This window comes from Elephantulus edwardii, unplaced genomic scaffold (assembly GCF_000299155.1).
Source record: "Elephantulus edwardii isolate Elephantulus edwardi_28Jun2011 unplaced genomic scaffold, EleEdw1.0 scaffold00253, whole genome shotgun sequence".
Lineage (NCBI taxonomy): Eukaryota > Metazoa > Chordata > Mammalia > Macroscelidea > Macroscelididae > Elephantulus > Elephantulus edwardii.
In genome coordinates, this window is record NW_006400003.1 from 2,820,527 (window position 1) to 2,842,815 (window position 22,289).

The 22,289-nt window shown below is 37.4% G+C and overlaps 1 protein-coding gene across 2 annotated transcripts in view; it reads right to left on the reverse strand.

The window, feature by feature from the left end:
- Positions 1-20,585, reverse strand: part of NCAM2 (neural cell adhesion molecule 2) — a 781,544-nt gene extending 760,959 nt beyond the window's left edge. Inside the window, exon 1 of one of the 2 annotated variants that reach the window (XM_006899357.1) lies at positions 20,288-20,585. In XM_006899357.1, coding sequence (XP_006899419.1) covers positions 20,288-20,342 — 55 coding nt within the window. In that variant the 5' untranslated portion in view covers positions 20,343-20,585. The remainder of the gene's footprint in view (positions 1-20,287) is intronic. The other variant, XM_006899358.1, reaches the window with a different exon arrangement.
- Between the last annotated feature and the right edge of the window lie 1,704 nt (positions 20,586-22,289).

Genomic DNA, 22,289 nt, shown 5'->3' on the forward strand with positions numbered 1-22,289 from the left:
AAAAATGTATATGGTTATATGTGATAAAAAGAAATCTAGTCTTCAAATAAGTAGAGGACAAAATAGAAATAAAACACATGTATTGAAGTGAGTATTAAAAATATCATTCGGACCTCAGGATCCAAACTTACTAAGAAACCACTTATAACTAGTGTACAGGAAAGAGTTTCACTCTAGCACTGAGCAGCTGCTGGTCTCAGTGCTTAGAGCTGCCATGTCCTGGCACATATCCATTTAGCAACCAACCACTAAGCCCGAATGCTTCAATGACTAGCCACGTGATGTGAATTCTGAACACCTTAACACAATTTTGACTGGTGTCACTAAACCCTAAAGAATAAACAGGAAAATCAAAGAAATGTTGACAAACCCACCACTCAATGCCAATATCAGAAAACAGGAAATGTTCCTCTCAAACACCTTTACTTCCATAAAAGTAAAACCCAACCAATTAATAAAGTAACAGAAATGACCTAATTTGATCATTCTCACTTAACTACAAAGACGTAAACTCAGCTGTATTTAATAACTGTAAACAGGAAATGCTTTGTATGAAAAATAGAATCTTCATATCTCTCTCACATAATCTCTTTACAAAAATGAATTTGTTCTATCAACAGAAATAGCAGCAGATTATCCACTTAATAACCCTCAGAGGAGATGCAATAATAAAAAAACTAAAATATAAGACAATTTGTAACTCTAGTGCTATGAAGCAATTCTAACTGTGGTATTACTACTGTGTCAGATAATTCATTCAGCAGTTTTGTAATAGAGGATGTTATAATTCAGTTGTGCAGTGCAATGTAAAAGAACTTCAGCAGCTTCCATCCCTTCAATTACAAATTGGGAAAAACAAAAATGAGGAATTCAAGACTGTACTCGCAGTTCAATCACATCCACTGAGCTACAGAAGCAGCACTCAAACTCCCAACATCGATTTCATCTATGTTCAGGGTATGTGTTTTGATGGAAAACATCATAAATTATGAATGTTTGTGTGATAGCAGTTTATAAAAAATATATATAATAAGGGGGAAGAGCTCTTTAGCTGCTCATTTGGGAAACTTGAGAGACAACAGATATTGTTGGTTCTGTTGTGATAATAAACATGGGCTAATTAGTCCTCAACTGTACAAAGTGAGAATAATAAGGTTGGTGTTTGATTTTGAAATATATTTTCTACTTGTAAGCAAAATGTATCAAAATTATCATAACATCATGTTAAAACATTAGTTTTAGGAATAATGAAAGGAAGTATTGAAATAAATATCAGAATTAATTTTCACAATGTGGAGTGATGGGATGTTTTATAAATTTTTATATATGTGTGCATATGCGTGCATATATAAATATACACACACCACACACAGAGTAATCTTGTGCATATTTGACTTTTGGAAAGAACAGTATTCCTTCAAGTAGCTGGCAAAGGCCAAAACACAGCCATTAAGAAATAGCTATCTAGGAATCAGCAATTAAATGGCAGGCACATTGTTTTGTAACTCTGAGTACTTCAGTCACTGATTTTCTTCTACCCTGCTGCCTTTAATTCACCATGCAGTCTCAGGAAGAGACCATCTCCAGGCTGAAGTCTAATGCAACTCACATCTTGGTTTCAGTGAGCATTAGCCCAGAATCCTAATGATTAGTGAACCTCTGCAATTACCTACATTTAAATATTTCAACTGTCTCAGAGGTCAATTTCAAATCAATATTCCTCTTCTTTTTTTTTTTTTTTTACTTTTATCTTCCCCATCTAATGAAGATCCGGTCTCCATTTCTGGCTTTTTGAGGCTTTTCAAAATCCAATTCTTCCTATTTCAGCAATCAAAAGAACGTTTTTTTTCTTTAGTCCCCCTACACTTGAAATTATTATCTGCTTGTTTAATTTGGAAAATAAAAGTAAGTGCATTGTTTTTAAAAGTAGCCTATATTTTATTATATGCGTCTAGAGGACTAGTAAGGCCTATGAAATTTGCTTTCTTCCAAATCTATTACTGCTGTCACACTTTAATTACAGGCCCTAAATGTTACATGGTGACACTCAATGACATTCAAGCTTTCAGAGTCACAATAAGACAGCACTCAAATCTCAACTCAGCCATTCTACAGTGAGTGACCTTTGGAAAAGTACTTTATCATTCTATCCCTTAATTTTTCTATTTAGAAAGTGGAGAAAAGTAAAATATCTGGCTACATAAAGGTATTAAATAAAATCAAGAATTATGGTGCAACAATGAATGAATGGAATTCCAAAATCTCTGTAGATGTTCATTGGAATGAAAAATAAACAAACTAAATTAAGAAATTAAGAAAAAAAATTCAAGCATTATAGCTTATTTAAATCAATAAAGGAAGTCTTCACAACAGAACAGTACCACCCTTTCTGACCATCCTTAAAGTTAATAACTGTTAAACTATTCACAGTCTTAATGGTAGAGAGCAGAGGAAACATTAACTCTGATGCTAGACAATCTGGGTTCAATTTTGATCTTTGTAGCTGAGAAGTTGGTCAATTCTTCCTCTATAAAACAGAATTAATTACTCTCATAAGAGGATTAGATTAAATCATGCATGTAAAAGATGCAAAAATTGCACATGGTTAAGAACCTACATCCATTACCAAAAGGGACCCTTTCACTATTTCTGTGGCAGACACATGTAACTACCTTCATAATATTCTTTCCTTTCATTATTCCTCGATAAAACACCAACTAACTGCACATGAGTCAATTATGACTCACTGAGATTCTATGTTTTACAGGAAAGTTGTGCTCAACGTTGTGCCATATGGCTGTGACTTTGGCAAGCGGACAGTTGAGAATTTTTTCAGAATCTTTTGGGTGAATTAAAACCAGTAACTTTTAAGTTAGTGCCCTAGTGACTAACTCTGTGTGCTATCCAAGTATACTAAATGTAACTGGTTAGCTGCACCATCAACTCAAAGACATATGGTTTTGAGTCCACCACCTGTTCTATCGGAGAAAGACAAACAATCATTACCAGTACAATTTACTGTCTCTGAAAACCCACTGAAGAGTCAGCTATGGATTGGTGCCAGCACAATGGTATATAATAACAACAATATGTTTAAAGCAGGCAAAACCCACACTTACTCCCAGCACTTAAGAATTTTATTCCCCTTTGGCCTAAGAATGTGATACATGGAGCTACTCCAGCCACCTTTCTTCAATGAAGTCAAGAAAAGCAAATAGTGAATATATAATTGTAGAAACATAAAGAGTAAATGGATCTTTGACGCTGATGATGGGTGCCTAAAGTAACCAACCTGCCACTTGCCACTAGGGAGATACAGCAATCTCCCTGCATGCTATAATGGATTATATTTTAAGCCATTTTGAGTTGTTCTTCTACTCCTGGCCACTGAAAGCATCCTAAACTGATGTCATTTTATTAGGAAAGTATTCAGTGAGTTAACCACAAACTGATGACTTACTGAATTTTTAATGATTACAGTGTTTCAAAATAAGAGCAACCATTCAAAATAGCTTATATTTAAATATTAATGTTATATTGTCCTTATTGAATTATACTAAACTGCACAATCAAGCTGCCCCACTTTGAAACCACTGTCAATGTGCCCTTAAGTTCTCTAAATCCTGCTGGCTCTTGATGGAATTTCATCTTTTAGATATATATTTTTTTAAGTATTAATTTACTAAGACTACTCTGATGGCCTAGGGGATAAGGAGTTGTGTTGGCAACCCAAAGGCAGGTGGTCTGATCCAACAGCTTCTCCACTGGAAGAAGATAGACAACTTCCTCCCATGTGAATTACAGCCTCAGAAAAACCACCAGTGAATCAGCTCCAAGTTGAATTCAATTCAACAGCACATACCACAACAGCAGCACTAACTAATCTGCAGTTGGGTCATTTGAAAAATATAAGCAGAAAGAATTATAAAGATCTGAGATAAGAGCTACTCCTTGCTGTTTCTTGCTACTTCCAGAGATCAAATTTTAGTCAGTAGAATGAGAAGAGCTTTAGAACCAAATATTGCACAATTTGAAGTCCATGTCCTTATTTACTAGATGCTACTTAACTTTTAACAAATACAGTCCTTAGAACAGAGCAAGTAAACACTCCATGGTTCAAAATCAAGACAGGAGTACATCAGTGATGCATCCTGTCTCCATACCTTTTCAATCTATATGCAAAAAAAGAGGTTGGGCTTTATGAGGAGGAATGTGGCATCAGGATTTGGGGGAGACTCATCAACAACCTAAATTATGCAGATGACACAACCTTGCTTGCTGAAACTGAGGAGAACCTGAAGCATTTGTTGCAGAAGGTCAAGGACTGTAGTCTTCAATAAGGATTGAAGCTCAACATCTAGAAGACAAAGATTCCCACCACTGGGCCAACTGGCAGCACCATGATAGACGGAGAAGAGATTGAAGTTAACAATTATAGCTTGCTCACCTCCATAATGAACGTTCTTGGTACCAGCACCCAGAAAATCAATAGACAAATTGCATTGGGAAAACCTTTTGTCAGGGACCTCTCCAGATTACTGAGAAGCAATGATGTCAGTCTAGAGATTAAGGTGTGGCTGATCCAGGTCATAGCCTTCGCAATTCCTTGCTTGCCTCAGAAAGCTGAACAATGACTAGGGATGACAAAAGAAGAATTGATGTCTCTTGAGTTGTGGTGCTGGAGAAGAGTCTTGAACATACTATGGACTGCCAAGAAAACAAACAGGTCTGTCTTGGAGAGGGTGAAACCAAGTTTCTCCTTGGAGGCTAGGATTTTAAATCCTCACCTCACATACTTTGAGCATGTGGCCAGGAGGGACTGGTCCTTGGAGAAGGAGATTATGCTCAGAAGGGTGGAGGGAGAGCATAGGAGAGGAAGATTCTGGATGAAATATATTGATACAGTAATGGAGCAATGGGGATTGGTGTGTCCGAGTCAGTGAGATTGGCTCAGGACCGGACAGGCTTCAGAGCTGTTGTATATAAGTTTGCTAAGAGTCACAGGGTTAGCACCTAACAATAATAACAACTCTAGTTTTATTGAAATTCAATTCTTTTATCTGTAAAATAATAGTTGAGAACTTCTATATATTTCTGAATATATAAACAAGAGAACTTCTATTAAAGTATAAGGGTGACTAACAGGTTTTTTTCTTTCATTCATCAAGAGTTATAAATAAGACACTGCTAATTGAAGAAACAAGGCTGTCTGCAGTCATTCTGTTTTGTTGGCTACTCTTTCTACCTCTTTCTATGTCAGCCTTTACTCACTCTACTAGCACCACCACTCACTTCCTCTAGTTGATAAATACTCTTCCTTGAAAAAAAAAAAACACAAAAAATCAACTATTGATTGATATTTTATCTTTATGATTAGTACTTACTTCCTACTTTCATTCAGTTTCAGTTTCCTGCTGAATTTTTGCTAAAGTGTTAGGTGTGTTTTGGAGGTGTAATTAGCTCCAGTGCACCCTACACTTTCTTCTACAAGTTTCTACAACAACTTTTCTGCCATCATACATTCACATCCACACCTATCACCTGAGGTGTAAATACTTTGAAATAAAAGAGGTGTAGGTGAGAGGCACCTGAGTAGAAGATTCAAGAGAAAGTCAGTTAACAAATTAGTCCCTTTGCACACTGCTGTAAATACATTTTAACCTTTGGATTGTCATAGCAAGAGGATACAGATTCTTCTTAGAAATGACAGTGCTCATTAAAAATAGTTATATTAATATACAGTGGAAGAAGATTATTTTAACTAAAGTGCTTATTTATAATAGAAATAAAACAGGAATTGGAAGAGAAAAATGTATGAGCAACTTAGAATATTTAATAATGGCCCAGAATAGTGTACTAACAATTATTGTTTTAATAATATTAGACTGTGAAAGACAAGAAGATTCTGTTGTCCCTTTTATAACTTGGATTAAAGTTTTATATTTGCATTGCAGACAATATAAAACTCACACAGGTAAAATGAATTAGAGTGGTGCTTATGAGGGAGGGAGTATAGAAATGATCCATATAGATAACAAACCAAAGTCATTATAAATTACATTACATTTAAAGGAGAAATAAAATTGAAAATGGATTGATTAGAACTAGTAACAGCAGATTTAAGGACAGTGTATTTCAAATCAGTCATACACACAATAATGGTAACTTTAATAAATTAGAGACAGATGAAGACAAAGAGAATAACATATTGTATGCAATCCACTTATTTTTTCACAGATTTAATTAGACCAAAAGAATATTATAAATTATGAGAAAACACAAATTTCAAACAAAGGTATTTTTTAATGTTAAATTATCTTTCTCTTAAAAATAGACAAAATTCATGAGGTTGAAAAACTACACGGCATTACTTCTCTTTCTACACATACAGTTTACAATTGGTTTCCAATAAACACTGATTGAGCAATCAATTTCAATTAACCACAAGGGATTATCTTGATTTTCAAAGGTTTTAAATAGTTGATCCATAGACATAGAAAACATTTGTTACTGACAATATCTAATCAGCTTAACTACAATGTTATATAGTAAGTCTGTTCACTTATGATTATACATTATATATTTTTAAGAGATCCTTTCTTAAATATTATATAAAGTTATAAAGGGAGAAAAAAAGCTTAACATAAATTTAAATGTTTGTTCTATTCCAGACTAATTTATGTTCAGTAAAGAGGATAATACTGGATAAGTTAGTTCTTTTTTCTTCCTCACTTACATAATCTATTATTTCTACAATATAGAAAACAGTGATATAAACAGGAATTGTAAAATAAATTCACAGAGAGATACATACCTGAAACTCCAACAAACTAAATTGTTCTTCAAAATCATGGTAAAATCACCTTTAAATATTATGCTATTTAGGCTTACTCTTATTAATAGTCATGGTGGTATTGTTAGGTGTCATCCCATTGGCTATGATGCTTCCACACAACCCTATGTACAAAAGACTGAAGCACTGCCTGGTTTTGAACTATTCTCACAACGTGTAAACCCACTGTTTCAGCCACTAGGTAAATTCTTCTCATTGTTAGCTAAGCATGATGCCCCTCTTTAGGGAGTAGCTCCTGCCAGAACACAGGTGACAAAACCTAACCATGCAAGGAACATTCAGATGGTATCTTTAAAATGTATTTGTTCTCCAGACATTTCAATGTGTATTTAGTACTCTTCAAAATATAGTAAAAATGGCATCATTTTTTGTCTATTTGTGAAGCATCTAGTATATTACATAACCTACACTATATATTTAGCCTAGTAAAATTTAATCGAAATTTAACCACACTTAGTAAGAAGTCAGCTCAGAAAGACATTATTACTCTCATGGAACTCACATGGATGGGCAGAAATGAATGTGAGCATTCACATGCAAAATACAGGGATATTACTATCTTTCAGTGAATTTCTAATACTTTGTTTAGTGATTACCTATGCAATAGGCATTAAATAAATATTTATTGAGGAGAAAGAACATGTTTTGGTGAGAAGATGCTGGAGATGAATCTTAAAGCATATACAAAATCTTCAGAGGAAGAAAGCAAGAAATGTGTAAAATGCAAGAGTTAATGTACACACTAAATAGGTAAACAATGAGTAAGAATGGCGGAAGAAGGATCAATGTGTTTGAGCCATACTGTTGGAGAAGAGTACTGAACATCCCCATCCCAATGTATGTCAAAAGAACAAACAGTTATATCTTGGAGAAAGTATAGTCAGAATGCTACTTGGAGTCAAAGAATAAGAAGATCCTTCTCACATTCTTAGAAAGATGGAGTCTAGTAATTGTACTAGATCCAATGGCACCTAATCATAACAATAATATGTACACACTAGGTCTTGGTCTAGGAATGAATGGTATTGGTGTTGTATATCATCAAGTCACAACCATCCCACTGTATGGAAGGAGATTACCTATTTTTCCTCTTGCAGGGCAGCTGGTTGTTCCAAATCATGTGCCTTCAGGTTGGGAGCACAATTTCTAACCACTAAGCAGCCAGAGTAAGAGTGTTACCTATCAAAATAATGCAGAATTCAGCTGAGGGACAAAAACTGTGCAAACTAACAAAACTCAAATGTATCAACACTTTTATTTTTACTGTTGTTATGGTGCCAACTATTTGACTACAACTCATAACAACCCTATGAACTACAGCTCTAAACCTTGCCTTATCCTGAGCCAATGCCACCATCTTCAACATACCTGAGTCCAATGTCACAGTGACTGTCAACCCATCTCATCTAGGGCCTTCCTCGCTAGTGTTGACACTCTACCCTTCAAAGAATGATGGTCTTCTCCAAAGACGGGCCCCTTCTGATAACATGCCCAGAGAATGTGATGCTGAGTTTCAAAATCCTTGCTTCCAAGGAGCAACAGTGTTTTTCAGTTTCTCCAGGACAGACCTGTTTGTCTCTTTGTCAGTTCATAAGATTTTCAATCCTCTTTTCCAGCTTATGCTCAATTCAAAGGCAGCAATTCTTCTTATATCAGCTTTAGTCATTGTGCAGCTCTAAGTTGTATAGCAAGTAACTGAGAAGACAATAGCTTGAAAGAGGCACACCATATTCTTTAGACAGACACTACTGCTCTTTAGCCCTCTGGTGAGGTCCTTCACAGAAGATTTTCCCAGTGCAACTCATCTTTTGAATTCCTGACTGCTGATGCCAAAGGTATTTATTGTATATCCAAGCAAGATGAAATCATTAACAACTTCAATCCTTTTCCATATATCATGATGTTGCCTATTGGCCAAGTAGTGAGGATTTTTGTTTTCATGACGCTGAGGTGCTATCCATATTAAAGACTGCAGTCCTTATTCTACTACAGCAAAAACTTCAAGTGCTTCTCTGTTTCTACAAGCAAGGTGATGTTACCTGCTTAATGCAGGTTGTTGATTAGTCTTCCTCCAATCTTGATAACACATTCTTCTTCAAAAGTCTAGTCTATCAAATTAACTCATCAACATCTAGGTTGAAAAGGTATGGAGAAAGGATACATCTCTGACACACTCTTTATTTTGAACCATAAAGTGTTCCCTTATTTTATCAGACAATGGCTTCATGGTCGAGGTATAGATTTCTCAAGAAAACAATTAAGTGTTGTGAGATTCTCATTCTTCTCAATGTTAGTCACTATTTGTTATGATCCACACATCCAAATGCCTTTGCACAGTCAATAAAACACAGCCAGACATACTTCTGGTGTTCTCTGTTTCAGATAAGACCCATCTGGCTTAAACAATGATATCATATCCCTAGTGCCACGGCCTCTCCTAAATCCAGCTTGTATTTCTGGCAGTTCTCGTTTGATGTACTGTTGTAGTATTTTTTTAATTTTTTTATAATCTTTAGCAAGGAACTGTCACATAAATTAAATGCAGAGTTTTAACTAAAATCAATAGCCTGTGTCTCACAAATACAGTAAAAAAATTGCTTTGAAGAGACTAACTGGTAAAATATGTGTACTATGAAACTATTTTTGGGAATTGCTTTATGGATAAGAGAAAAATGTGTTTAATTAACACTGAGACAATAAAATTGGACAAAATGCTGTATCTGCAGTAAAAATATTTACATCAAGGCTTGGCCACACTATATGTAAGTGTGCTTTCTTAGATGAGTAGTTTTGACTCTTTGAGATTCATTTTCTTTAGCTCTAAAACAGTAATGGTGCCTACTTTTCAGGATCAGAGTAGAATTGAAATAAATTATCTGAGATAAATATAAATTTGATTTTTCCATGTGATACATATGTATTTACATCTAAAGTTTAATATATTTTAATATACTCAAATACAACTCTAAGTTTTTATCATTTTTATCTTGAATGAACTTAAACCAGTGCTAAAAACTAGTATATGATTTATACAACAAACAAAACAGCCACTGTCTTTTGAGCTAATTCTGTAGATTTCCAGGGCTATAAAACTTCACTAAGGCAAACTGCCACAACTTTCTCCCTTGAAGTGGCTGGTGGGTTCACAACACTGATATTTTGTTTAGCAGTCAAATACTGTCACTCCTATGTTACCAGGGCCTTCCCTATATTACTAAAGTTTCTCCTTAATTTTAAGAAATTTGTCATTGATCACTTGTACATTAATAAGCTAAGAAATCATGTATAGAGCAATACTTTCACCACATTAGAGGACATATAATTCTATTTATCTGTCATTTTTAAGTTGAGATGCATCCAAAAAACTCACAAATTGTAACAAAAGATGCTGAATGATAATATATCAAATATACTTAATGTTGTTTGGCCATAATCGTAGGTGTCAACCTACAAAATATAGTTTGTAACTATAGTAAAATCAATGTCAGTTTATTTATCAAATGTGTTCTTTATAGGATTAAATTAAATGTTGTTGTTGTTATGTGCCATCAAGTATAAAAACATTCAGTACAACTCCATGGCATAAATACCTACTGCTTGTGATAATCCGGTTTGATTTACAGTGATCTTAAAGGAAAAGACAGACCTATCCTCCAGTGTTTCCAAGACTGTAAAGAAGAGTATCACATCTTTCCCCTGTAGAATGACTTATTTTGTGCTAGAATGCCATTTAGGAACACTGTTGATAAAGTCCATATCCAAAAGGCACTCTACTGATTGAAACGCACCAGCAATTCTGCTGGAGAAAGATGGGCAGTTTCCTCTTCCTAAGATCTTCAGCTCTGGTAACCCAGTGGAGAAGCACTATGAGTCAGAATTGATCTGAAGGCAGTGAGTAGACCTTTCAATTAGCAGCCAAATGTTTAAAGCATTACAGTACTAGGACTGCTTTGATATAGCGTTGTTGTTGGTATGTGCTATCAAATTGGGACCAACCCATAGCTGGCCCACTGTCCACCTTTCTCCTGCAAAGCAGTTGGTGGCCTCGAACCATATTATCTTTGCACTGGTGGCACAATTCCTTATCACTAAGGCACAAGAAGTAAAAAATTGTGGTACCTTCCTCTTATAACTTTAGTATACACTTTTTCAACATTATATTCTCCACACCAAAATTATTACTTTGTTTTTTTCTTGTTTTCAGTTTTGTGGAGTGTGGGGTTTTTCCCCCAAGGACAAAAAGAAAAGACAAAACAAAAAAACAAAAACAAACCCACAATTAAAATAGAGAATTACCTAAAGAAAGAACATATAATAAAAGCTTATTTTTTCTGTGTCTTTTAGATTTTACTCAAAATTATAGGCATACACTAAGCAAAATATTTGGAATACAAATGGTGATACACAATAAAGATAAAGGCAGAATCTAAAAATGAAATTTAAGAAATTAACATTTCAGTAAGTTGTTAAGTTCAACAAAAGTTAGTTCAGCAGCTCACATTTCCAAAATTATTACTGATATTATAATTCAGACACCCCATGCAGATCTGAAATTTAAAGTGTAATGTACAGAGTAGCAAGAGAGGAAAACAAAAAGAAACACACACACACAATGGTTTAATGCATTTACTTCCTTATTTCTATTATGATATATCCACTATTTCCACCAACTATGCTTAGTTTTTTGGACACCCCCTTCCTCTTTATCTCCCAAAATGAACTTGTAATTATGTTTTACAAACTCCTGTATAGCATGTGAATTATCATTCCTTTCTTCATTTTCCTCTAGTGCACCCTACACATATCCATTGGAGTTCAAAACAAAATAAAAATAAAATTTTAACGCTCAAAGATCAATAGAAAATATTTGTGGTGTTAGAATTTTTTTTTTACTCTACTATCTATTGCCTTAGACCTGAATACACAGTCTAGTGGGAATGTGTAAATGAAATGGACCTGTGAGGCTCCAAGCATCACCTTTAGTTCTCCTAGGGGTGTGGTCTCCTGCTGCCTCATCAGCATCTTTAACCAACAACTGTGAGAACAATTTAAGGCAGAAGGATAATCAGACTGTAGAGAGACTATGGCAAAACACAGGCGTCTGACAGAGTCAAATGAAGCTAGGGCCAGCGGTTTCTACATCAGATGTATCTTCCTGTTGACTGAGAAATGGAGGGATTGTATCTTGCTGTTGACTGAGAAGTCATGTGAACTAATTGAGGGATTGTGGCTTGCTGTTAGCCTGGTTTGGGAATGCTATTTACTGAATCTGGACTTTCAGTGTGTGACATACCTTGTCTTCCCCCACCCAGATTCTGCTTACTTAATAAACCCCAACACTTTGAGTAAAAAGAGATTCTGTAAAGTCTGAGTGATCATTTGCAATGAATTTCAGATCAAGCAATTAAGCAGAAGTAGGTGCAGCAGAGTGAGGGGTCATATCTGACCTTACAGGGATCAGTTTTATACTGTGGATGTTGTTGATGGGAAAAAAAAATATTTATGAAGTTCGTAGAAGTCATATTCCACCTTCCCGAAGTTAGCTTTGTTCCTTTTACAATAATCCAACTCAGTTTGGCTTCAAAGCCTTGCTCGTTTCCATTCCCAATAATGTGTGAGTTCATCAACTCATTCTTCCAAAGCCTTTAACTCAATAAAACTTTATTATATCAGTCCTCTGGACACTTCTTTTGTACAGAGTTCATGCTTTTTATCCCTTTACGTTACTGTCTGCATTTGCTCTCTCCACGTTGAAATCTTCTCAGCTTCGCTGTGTGGTAGGGTGGTATCATGTTTAAGAAGCTATGCTTTTGGAAATGTCGTGAATTCATTATTAATTAGAGCAAACTAATTTAGGCAGCTATTTAAACTCTCTAAGCTTTATAGTCACCAGTGTAAGAGCTGCAAAATAATATGATAAAAATTAGAGAATTGCTGCATATATAAAAGAACATACAAAATGCAGTACAACAACAACAATTTGGAGAGATCCCTCACTGCAGATTTATCTCAGCACAATTTGTCTCCTTATTTCCTGACTGCTGATACCAAAGATATTAATTGTGGATCCAAGCAAGACGAAGCTGTTAACAGTTTAAATCCCCTTCCCATTTATGAAGATGTTGCCTATGGGTTCAGTGGTAAGAATATTTGTCTTCTTGCTATTGGGATGCACTCCATACCAAAGGCTGGATTTTTTGATCATCTGCAATAAGTGTATCAAGTCCTCCTCACTTTCAGAAAGCAAGGTTGTGTCATTAGCATAACTCAGATTATTGATAAATCTCCCTCCAATCATGATGCCACACTCCTCTTGATAGAGTCCAGGTTCTTGGATCAACTGACTTGTTTCAATTAAAAGATGCAGCCTTACATGTGCTCACCAGTCTGTGCCAGGAATGTGGCTGTCTGACCAATGGATTGGAAGAGGTCCATATTTGTTCCCCTTCCTAAGAAAGCTGATGCAACTGATTGTGGAAACTACTGAACAATATCATTACTATAGCATATAAGAAAAATACTGCTGAATATTAGTCAAAACCAGCTAGAAGAGTACATGGATAGGGAACTGTCGGAAGTTCAAGTAGTATTTAGAAGACTCTGTGGCACCAGGGATATCATTACTGATGTCAGATTGATCCTGGCCTGGCTGAAAATAAAAAATTCCAGAAGAAAGCCTATTTGTGCTTTATTGACTATGCAAAAGCATTTGACTGTGTGGGTACTAATAACTTGTGGCTGAAATTGCGAAGAATGGGAGTCCCAGAGCACTTAATAGTACTCATGCAGAACCTATACCTGTACCAATAGACTGTTGTATGGACAGAGCAGGGGAACGCAGCACGGTTTAGGAGTGTGTCAGGGTTGTATTCTCTCCACAACTATTCCATCTGTATGCAGAGCAAATTATCCAAGAAGTAACACATTTTAGAAAAATTCACAACTCACAGATGCCTCAGCAATCAAGTTTCTGAGGCTATAAATTCCCACAGGAGACTGCTCATCTTTCTAGTGACGTAACTCTGGAGGGAACTGACTCTTAGCTGATCCTCCAGTGGGTTTTTTTTTCAGATGACATAAATTTCACACGATGAGTCTGCTCATCTTTCTGCCACAGAGCAACTGATAGATTTGAACAGCCAGAGAGGTCCATCTACAACAGTGCAGTAGGGATGGACTACACTACCAAAGTATTGAAGTTTTCTAAGGTCTGAATTTAAAGTTTAGCAACCTAGACTTTACTCATTGACCTTTCAAGTATTCTATTTGTTCTTTGGAAAGTGACACACACTCATTGTGGGCTCATCCTAAATTACCTAGAGTTTACTGGGGGTAAGGTAATCCACAGTAAGCACTTAGGATACAAAAAAAAAAGAAAAAAAAATGCCAACCATTTCTCAAGTCTCTTTACTGCCACCCAGTGGAATGTTGTGAAAATGAAGTTATAATTATGAAAGATGCCCCCTTGAGTTGATCACCCAGTAATATATAAGGTCATATTTGTAATGCTGCAATCCAAAAGACATGCGGTTCAAATCTACCAGCTGTTCCACAGAATGGGATTTACTGCTTCTGAAACCCACTGGAGGTTCAACTATGAGTCAATTCTGACTCAATGGCACACAACAACAATGCTGTCTGATATATTTGTCTGGACAAAAACAAGCATTTTTAAATTTCTGGTTAATATTTATGTGGTAACCTCATCAATAAGTTACATCATTCTGTTCTCCTAATGTTGCTATTGTTGTTAAGTGCCATCAAGATGACTATGACTCACAGGGACCCTATGAACAACAAATCTGAACCCTACCCTATCCTGTGCTGTGCTCATCATTTCTGATATATTCAAGTACACTATTATGCTATGTCAATCCACCATGCTGATGGCCTTCTTTTCTTACACTGACTTTCCACCTCTCCAAGCACAATGATTTTTTTCCAAGAACTGGTCCTTCCTAACAATAAGACCAAAGTACGTGAAACAAAGCTTCATCATGCTTGCCTCCAAGGAATAACCTCATTACACAAACCAAGACATATCAGTTTGTTCTTTTAGTAGTTCACAAAATTACATTATATTTTAAAAAATATATATAAATCACTGTTTTCAAACCATTGGAAAAGTAGAAGAACAGCACTGAAGAGAAAGACCTGGATGAGACAGATTGACAATATAAATGGAGCAATGGGATTAGGTGTGTCTGAGTCAGTGAGACTGGCTCTGAGAAGGCAAGGTTTATACCTGGTGTACATAGGGTTGCTATGAGTTGTAGGTGACTCGAAGACACATAACACAACAAAGGATAAAGAAAAAATAAACAATGTCATTGGCATTTTATAAGATAGTCATAGGATTCTATTGCAACCACTTTCCAAGGTAGTAACAATAAAAACTTTTTAAAATTTTTCAAATAAGCAAATAGTGGTTATAGAAATTGTGTTGTGCTTTCAAGGTCAAGAGACAATTAATGGTCGGGCAGAAAAGTCAAACACGGTTTTCTGACTGATTTTGTATCCGATGTCCTTTTCCCTTCTCTGCTCACTCTAGCAAACAAAATGCAGCAAGTAAAATCTGGTCTCAAATTTGACTTGATTTTTTTCTGTTGATCACTTGACTTGCAATACTTGTCATATGCCCAAAGCGTTCATTTTCATTTTTTAAATTCATTACATCATACCTTTCTAAAACATCTTGTATTGTTTTAAGCGTTTCTGGCTGTAAATCTTTATGTGGGGAGACTATCTTTCTCACTAAGAGTAGATTAGTGGCTTCTAACCACTGACCTTTCAGTTAGCAGCATTAACAAGTAACTGACTATGTCACCAGAGCTTCTTTTGCATTCCTCTGAGAGATGGTTAAACTAGGGCCAGCGATAGGCATTTTATGTTAGCCTTAATACCGTACCAGCTACAAATATTTAAAAGTAATTAAAAAGTTAAAATTGATGCCATATCAAGCACTTTAATTTGCTGAAAAAATAAAGATTCCTTGCACCTATGAAGTATTGGAATATTAAATTTCATGAAAGTACTGGCTGTATCTTAAAACATTCTCAAATCATGTAATTTAAAAAGTAAACATTAATTTATAATCTTTCAAATAAGTATATACAACTGGGATAGGATAAAGAAGGCAAGAAATTTAGAATATAGGTCAATAAAACCTACAAAAAGCTCAATGATGCTCATACTAAATTAATTTTAAAAACACCAACACCCCAAGGATTAATTTCATTTTAGAGCAAAACAAAACAACAACAACATAAAAACAAACCCAATTCCTACTCAGACTCGTTCTACTACTTATCAAGCACTTTTCTTCATACTCTTTAAAGTTCACTGGTGTGAGAGATGACCCTGAAAACTGAAAAATTAAAATTATTTCACAAATGTCAAAAGTCAGACAAGGCAGTCAGATGAGCTCCAGGACCAGCAAATTGTCAATCCTGTGTCCACTCACATCGCTTCCTCACAAGAAAATAGACAAAACCAAATTACACTGTTCGGCTTGGCTATGAGGCCCACTCTGTTGCTCATTTCTCAACTCAATTACATACGATGTCTATTTTTTAAAGTGTCCATTTTATTCACAAATTATACCATATTTGACTTTCTTCCTGTATGAATAAAGTTCTTTTGTTCCATTAATTGCTCCTGTAGTAGTGCATTTCCTCTGGGTGAATATCAGCCCTCCTGTGTCACTGAAAAGACTCACCTGACACCAGGGACCTAACACCAAATTCCCTACTTGCTACATGAGCTCTGATTCAGCTTTAGAAACTGAAATGAGAAAATGGTCTGCTTATCTCTTTGACATAAAACAAGAAGGAAATCATCAGTGCTATCCATTGACAATAACACTGTACCCTGAATAGTCTATTTGATGCTAAATGTAAATGAATATTCAGTTCATTAAATACCATCCTTGCAAAATAAAACCTTGGTTTTAAAGAATTCAAGCAGGTGTAATAGAGACAAGACTGTGAGGAAGGTTGTAATAGTGTATGTAACAGACTAAACCAAAGGTGTAGGGATGGCTTCTGTCCATCTGAAATTAGTAGACACCACACACCTGTGCTCTATTTTTAGAAGACACACTTCTCTAAGGAACAATGACTTACTAGTAGTTCACCAGAAAGAATATCTGTAAGCAGATGTCTAGTTTAACTAATTACATAAGCAATTTGCCCTCACTTTTTCCAAGATTTTGTCTTAGATAAGGATTCTAAACATGTTTGGTTGAACCCAATAGCAAAGCTGTGTTCTTACCTTCTATTTTATTGTATAATATTTTTTAATATCTGGTAATCCATAATTATTAATCATACTCTAAGATTATTTTTTTACAAGTAGAAAATGTTTTTAAAAATCAGGAACATTATCAGGAAAGTAACCCATCTGGACTGCAGCTTGAAAATCCAAATTTGCAAAAATCCAAACATCAAATGCCCTGTGAGTCAGGAACTCAAGTTGTCACTTGAGATTTATGATGACAGAGTCTGTGACCAACTTCTGAATCAAAAAGAAAAACAGTGGATTTACAGAACTCTAGTATCTCCCCTTCCTTTGATAATTAAATTCAGACTTGACAAACTCCGACCTTGCTATCTTGGACATTAATCTTGCAGTGGAAATGGACGGCTTTTAGAGAGCATTTCTGCTACAATTAAACAAAACCAAAATAAAACAAAAAATCTCTTCATACAGTAGAACAAAAAGGTTGTACTGAAAGTTAGAAGGAGGACTATTAGGCCTTGTTAGCTAATTATGGCATTGGCATCCACTGAAGTTAGTTTTTCACTTCTGTCATTTTATCCTGCTCAACTGCTACAATCCAAAAGGTTCTGACTGCTTAAAAGGGAATACATCATCGCTGCCTTTCCCCAGCCTAACTGCACACCACTTTCCCAAGCAATAGCTTCAATCATGCTTCATAAAATCCCCTGCAAGTATATTGTTGGAAACATAAATCAGCATCCTGGGATTTTCGTATTTTTTAAGGCAAGCATGGGGATCACTGACTGGTGGCTTTTCTGTGGCCCCATTTACAAAAGAATAAACAAAATTATGAGTTACACTAGATCTTTTTTTCTTAAGCAGCTCCCAGTGGTGTGTCTGATACTTGCTGCTGCATCCTTAATTAGAGAACAAAACACGAACAGACAGAAATTGGACTCCAGGATCAGGACTGCTATTACCAGGCGTCACTGACTTCATTAGGACACAGGGCACAGAAGTGTTCGGTGTACCTTTGCACAAAAGCTAGGTGATATGCATTCCCCTGATAAGTATCTCTGCCTCCCTGAGTGCCATGCATTTGGAAATTACACTAGACAGAGAGAGATCCTCCTTAAAATGATGCTCTCCTGCTTCCAGGTTCATTGCCATGATCATGGGCTCTCAGTCAGGCATGCTTCTGCTTCAGAGCCCCTTTTTATATATAATCCTCCTCCCTTCCCAATTACACTAGGTTTCTGTTAAATTAGCCGAATCCTAAAGTCAAATAAATGTTGCATATAAATACAGGCTCAAATGATAGGTCTCTCTCTGTCTGCACTATTTAAATATAAACATAGAAATATTTTTCTACTTCTTTGCTATTCCTAAATTCCAACACACTTAGTGTCTGCACTGGTAATTTCCAGACTTTTCAACTAAGATATTCATCTTCTCCAAACCAGTCACAATGTAATCATAAGTCTGCATAAACTTGCTTTCTAAGATACCCCATCTTGCTCCACACTATCAATATGTTTTAGTTTCAGGGGGATTTATAGCTGCAATTTTCAGGGATTCCTTCTTGGTCTTCGGAAATCCCTGTCTATATCATAAATGAATAGTTAAACACAGCAGCAGCTCTGAAAAAATTAAGACAGGTTATTTGTAGTGCCTTAGTGTATGTTGAGCTTTGCAATAAAAGCAATTAAATTAACTGACTGGGTTAACATTAGCTTCAGATGTGCAAATTTACAATTTTACTAAGACAGAAATACTGCACATTCTGTCATTAAGAGGAGGAAATGAGCAGTACCTCACCAAGACACTTTACAAACTATAGCAATATCCCAGTGTTTTCCTTCACATTTCTGAACATAAAATCTGCATCCTATCGTATTTTATCAGCCAATAACACTATAGCTTTGAGGAGGTGAAGGGGAGAAAAAGGAAGGCTTCACATCCGAAATGTCAAGCCCTGCTGAAGAATGATAGAAGGATTCAGTGAGAGTGGAAGAGCAGAAACACCATATCTACACATTAAATGGAGTTCTACCACCCCCTGCTGGACCAAAGCAGCAGTACAGAAGAGTCGAAGGGGGGGGATGCTTAGAATTGAATATAGGGGGCATTTTAACTTATTTTGCAATGATTTTTTTATCAAAACAACTTATTGCTACATTGACAATATAACATTTTTCGCAATTATTATACATTTCCAAATTACTGCAATTTTGTTTTTCTTTTATGATTTCCACCAATGCTTAGCTTTTTGTGTCCCCAATTAAATGTCCAAACTTGCCTTGGCAGTTACAAAGCTTATGTCTATTATAAAAATATTATATATAAATGTGTACCAAAGGAAGATAAATTTGTGTCTTTCTCTACAGAGATAAACAAAAGTAGTCTCCACAAATTTCTCTGGGGTTATTCTACCAGGCGATTATTATTTTTTCTTCAACAGAGATAAAACCTCCCATCAGCTTTCTACCAAAAAAAAATGAAATGATAATAAACTTACAGAAGTAATTACAATACGTTGTAAAATTCTCCAACCTTGCTTTATTAACAAGAGGAGGGGGCTAAAATGAATGACTGCAACGCCTCCTTAGTTTTATCCATTTGCTTTCTTACACACAACATGTATGGTCCCTCTATGTTTCAAACCGAAATAAGGCATCATCGTTTACTTGGTAGTCAGAGACTGAGGTACTGAGAAGAAGGCAAAGGGAGTCCTTAAAAATCTCTGGCATACAACAGAGATATTTTACAAACGAGTTTAACATTGATAGTTTTTGTTGCTCCTTAAAACATCACCATGCCCTTTCCAACTGCAACATCAGACATTTAACTGCTAATGCACACCAACATACTTATTCAGCTTTTTATAATAAAAACCATGGAAAGCCAAGATCCCAAGAACATCTTTCTTTTTCTTTTTTTTTTTTAAGAAGCAGTTTGCCTTGATTTCCTGCTCATTGAAGCCCATATCTAATTCTGTGTTCTCTCTTTCTTCTTTATGGAACTCGACAGAAACAGAGACAATTTTTAGGGTCAGCTAAAAAGAAAGGGTAGAAATAATAATAACGATAACAGCAGCAATAACTGTAACTTTAGTTCTTTCATGTAATTTTTTTCCTGTAATTCCCCTCCCTGCCCCTTTGCTTGAATGGAAGGGGGAGGGAAAGTAAATGCAATAAAGCACCACACTCCTACCTTGCCCGCTACTGACAAGCAACCCGAGCAGGTAGAAGGAGAGGAGGAGGCTCATGTTCAGGACGTGACACTGGTGGACAGTCCCAAAGTTATTGTCCAGCCCTAGAAAGAGAACCTTCCGCTGTCACGGCCGTCTCTGCTACAGCCGCTGCTGCTCCCGGGGCGCCCAAGCAGCCAGCAGCCCGCAGCCCGCGCGCTCCTCCTCGCAAAGTGACTGCAAGCTTCGCTCCTTGCCGCACTATATCCGGGCAGCAGCGGCGGCGGCACCAGCAGCACCAGCGGCCGCCGCGGCGGCAGCAGAGCCGAGCGGGAGGGAGGCGAGGGCGGGGGCGCGAGGAGGGAGGAGCGGACGAGGCGTATCCCTCCGCGCCGCACGGAGGCCGCTTTCCCAGGGGGCGCTCAGCCCCGGGATTCGTCCGCAGCCGAACTAGGAGTCAAGGGTTCGGTCCCAGGTGCCCCCAGCTAAAGGCGTCACTGCAATCGGGTTGCCACGAGTGCACCCGAGGGCAGTCGCTCCGCGCGCAGCCTGCTGGCCATTCGCACGCTGGTCAGAGCCTCTGGGCTGAGTAGAGGGGGCAGCTTCGCCCTCCCGCGCTGCCTCCAGCCAGCCTAGGGCAGCGGGAGGTTAGTGCTGGTGCTGATGCTGCAAAGGGCAGCTGGCCAGCGATTTAAGCGGGCCTGGATTTAGCAGGAGCGCGGAATTCGGGGGCGGGGGTGTATGCAGCTCTTCTTCCTCCTACAGTAGGCTGGGGAGGAGTTCTGTTTCTCCCTGGCCCTCCCTCTCACCAGACCTCCAGCGGGCTGGCAAGAACCCTGCTACCCCCTTCCCACGCTTTTCACGGTGTAGTCGCAAAGGGAAAGCCACTATCTCCTGTCTACACTGCCTGCCGACACGGACACTACAGACTAAGCAGAGAGATGTTCATAAAAAATGCATTTCCATCTCGACTCACTGTTACTGAGGGACTTGACGAACTGGGGGAATTTGGGGCGGGGGCCATATGTTAGAAAGGCTCCTTTACACGGGACTGTCAGAAGCTCTTGACTGAATCCTTAAACCACACACACATAAAAACCCAACAGTGAATCCATTTCCGCGCGTCATAGCGATCTTAAAGAAGTGTAAAGTCGCCCTTCGCTCCACATGGAGCGGGCTGTGCCCTCCATCGTCACTCAGCATAGAGCCCAGCCCAGGTCCCCCAGGACTTTGACTTGGGAAGTCCTGGAAGTGTGTGTGCAGAGATGTGTTGCGCGGAAGGCTCTTCCCTATCCCACTGCACCTCACCTCACCGCCACCAAAGTCGTAAGTATGTTACTAGAAGTGAGGTGAGAGAGGAGTGGCAAACACACAAAACCAATTCTCTCCTCTGAAGACTGAGGCATATCATTCTTTCTCCCCTGAACTATATTAAAAGGTGTATGAGAATAATATCAAACCTAAGAGCAGCTAGGGGCAGACAGGCACAATTGCTGGCCCCAGAGCTCTTGTTCGTCAGCCAGGGTTACAGCAACTGACTGGAGGAGACAATGGATCCTTTTGTCTGCACATTGAATCTTGGTCCTCAGGGTACTCAAGTGACTCACCCTTAGACTCAGCGAGGATCTTAGCCATAAATGCCCGTTTCCTTACAGGCAAGGAAGGAAACAGGAACTGCAATGTTGTAGAATTCAGATTCAGGCCCACGCCTTGGGTTGCGAGGTTACACTGGAGATTCCATTCCTTTAGCCAGGTCAGTGAAAAAAAGCCTGCACATGCTTAGATGGATAAGGTAGGAAAAGTCTGACATCTGTGCTCTCCAAAAAGGATTGCTTTGGACATAAGATTAACTTACTGGGACAGATTTTATAGGGAAGATGGGAATGAGGGAAAACGGTAACTCTGGGGACCTTCTCCATTGATGAACTACTTAAAGCAAAGGTGTTCTCAGCACCAAAGCACACCGGGAAATACTTAATCTGCCCTCTAGATTTTTATTATCGGGCTCTGGTACCTGTTGTTGTT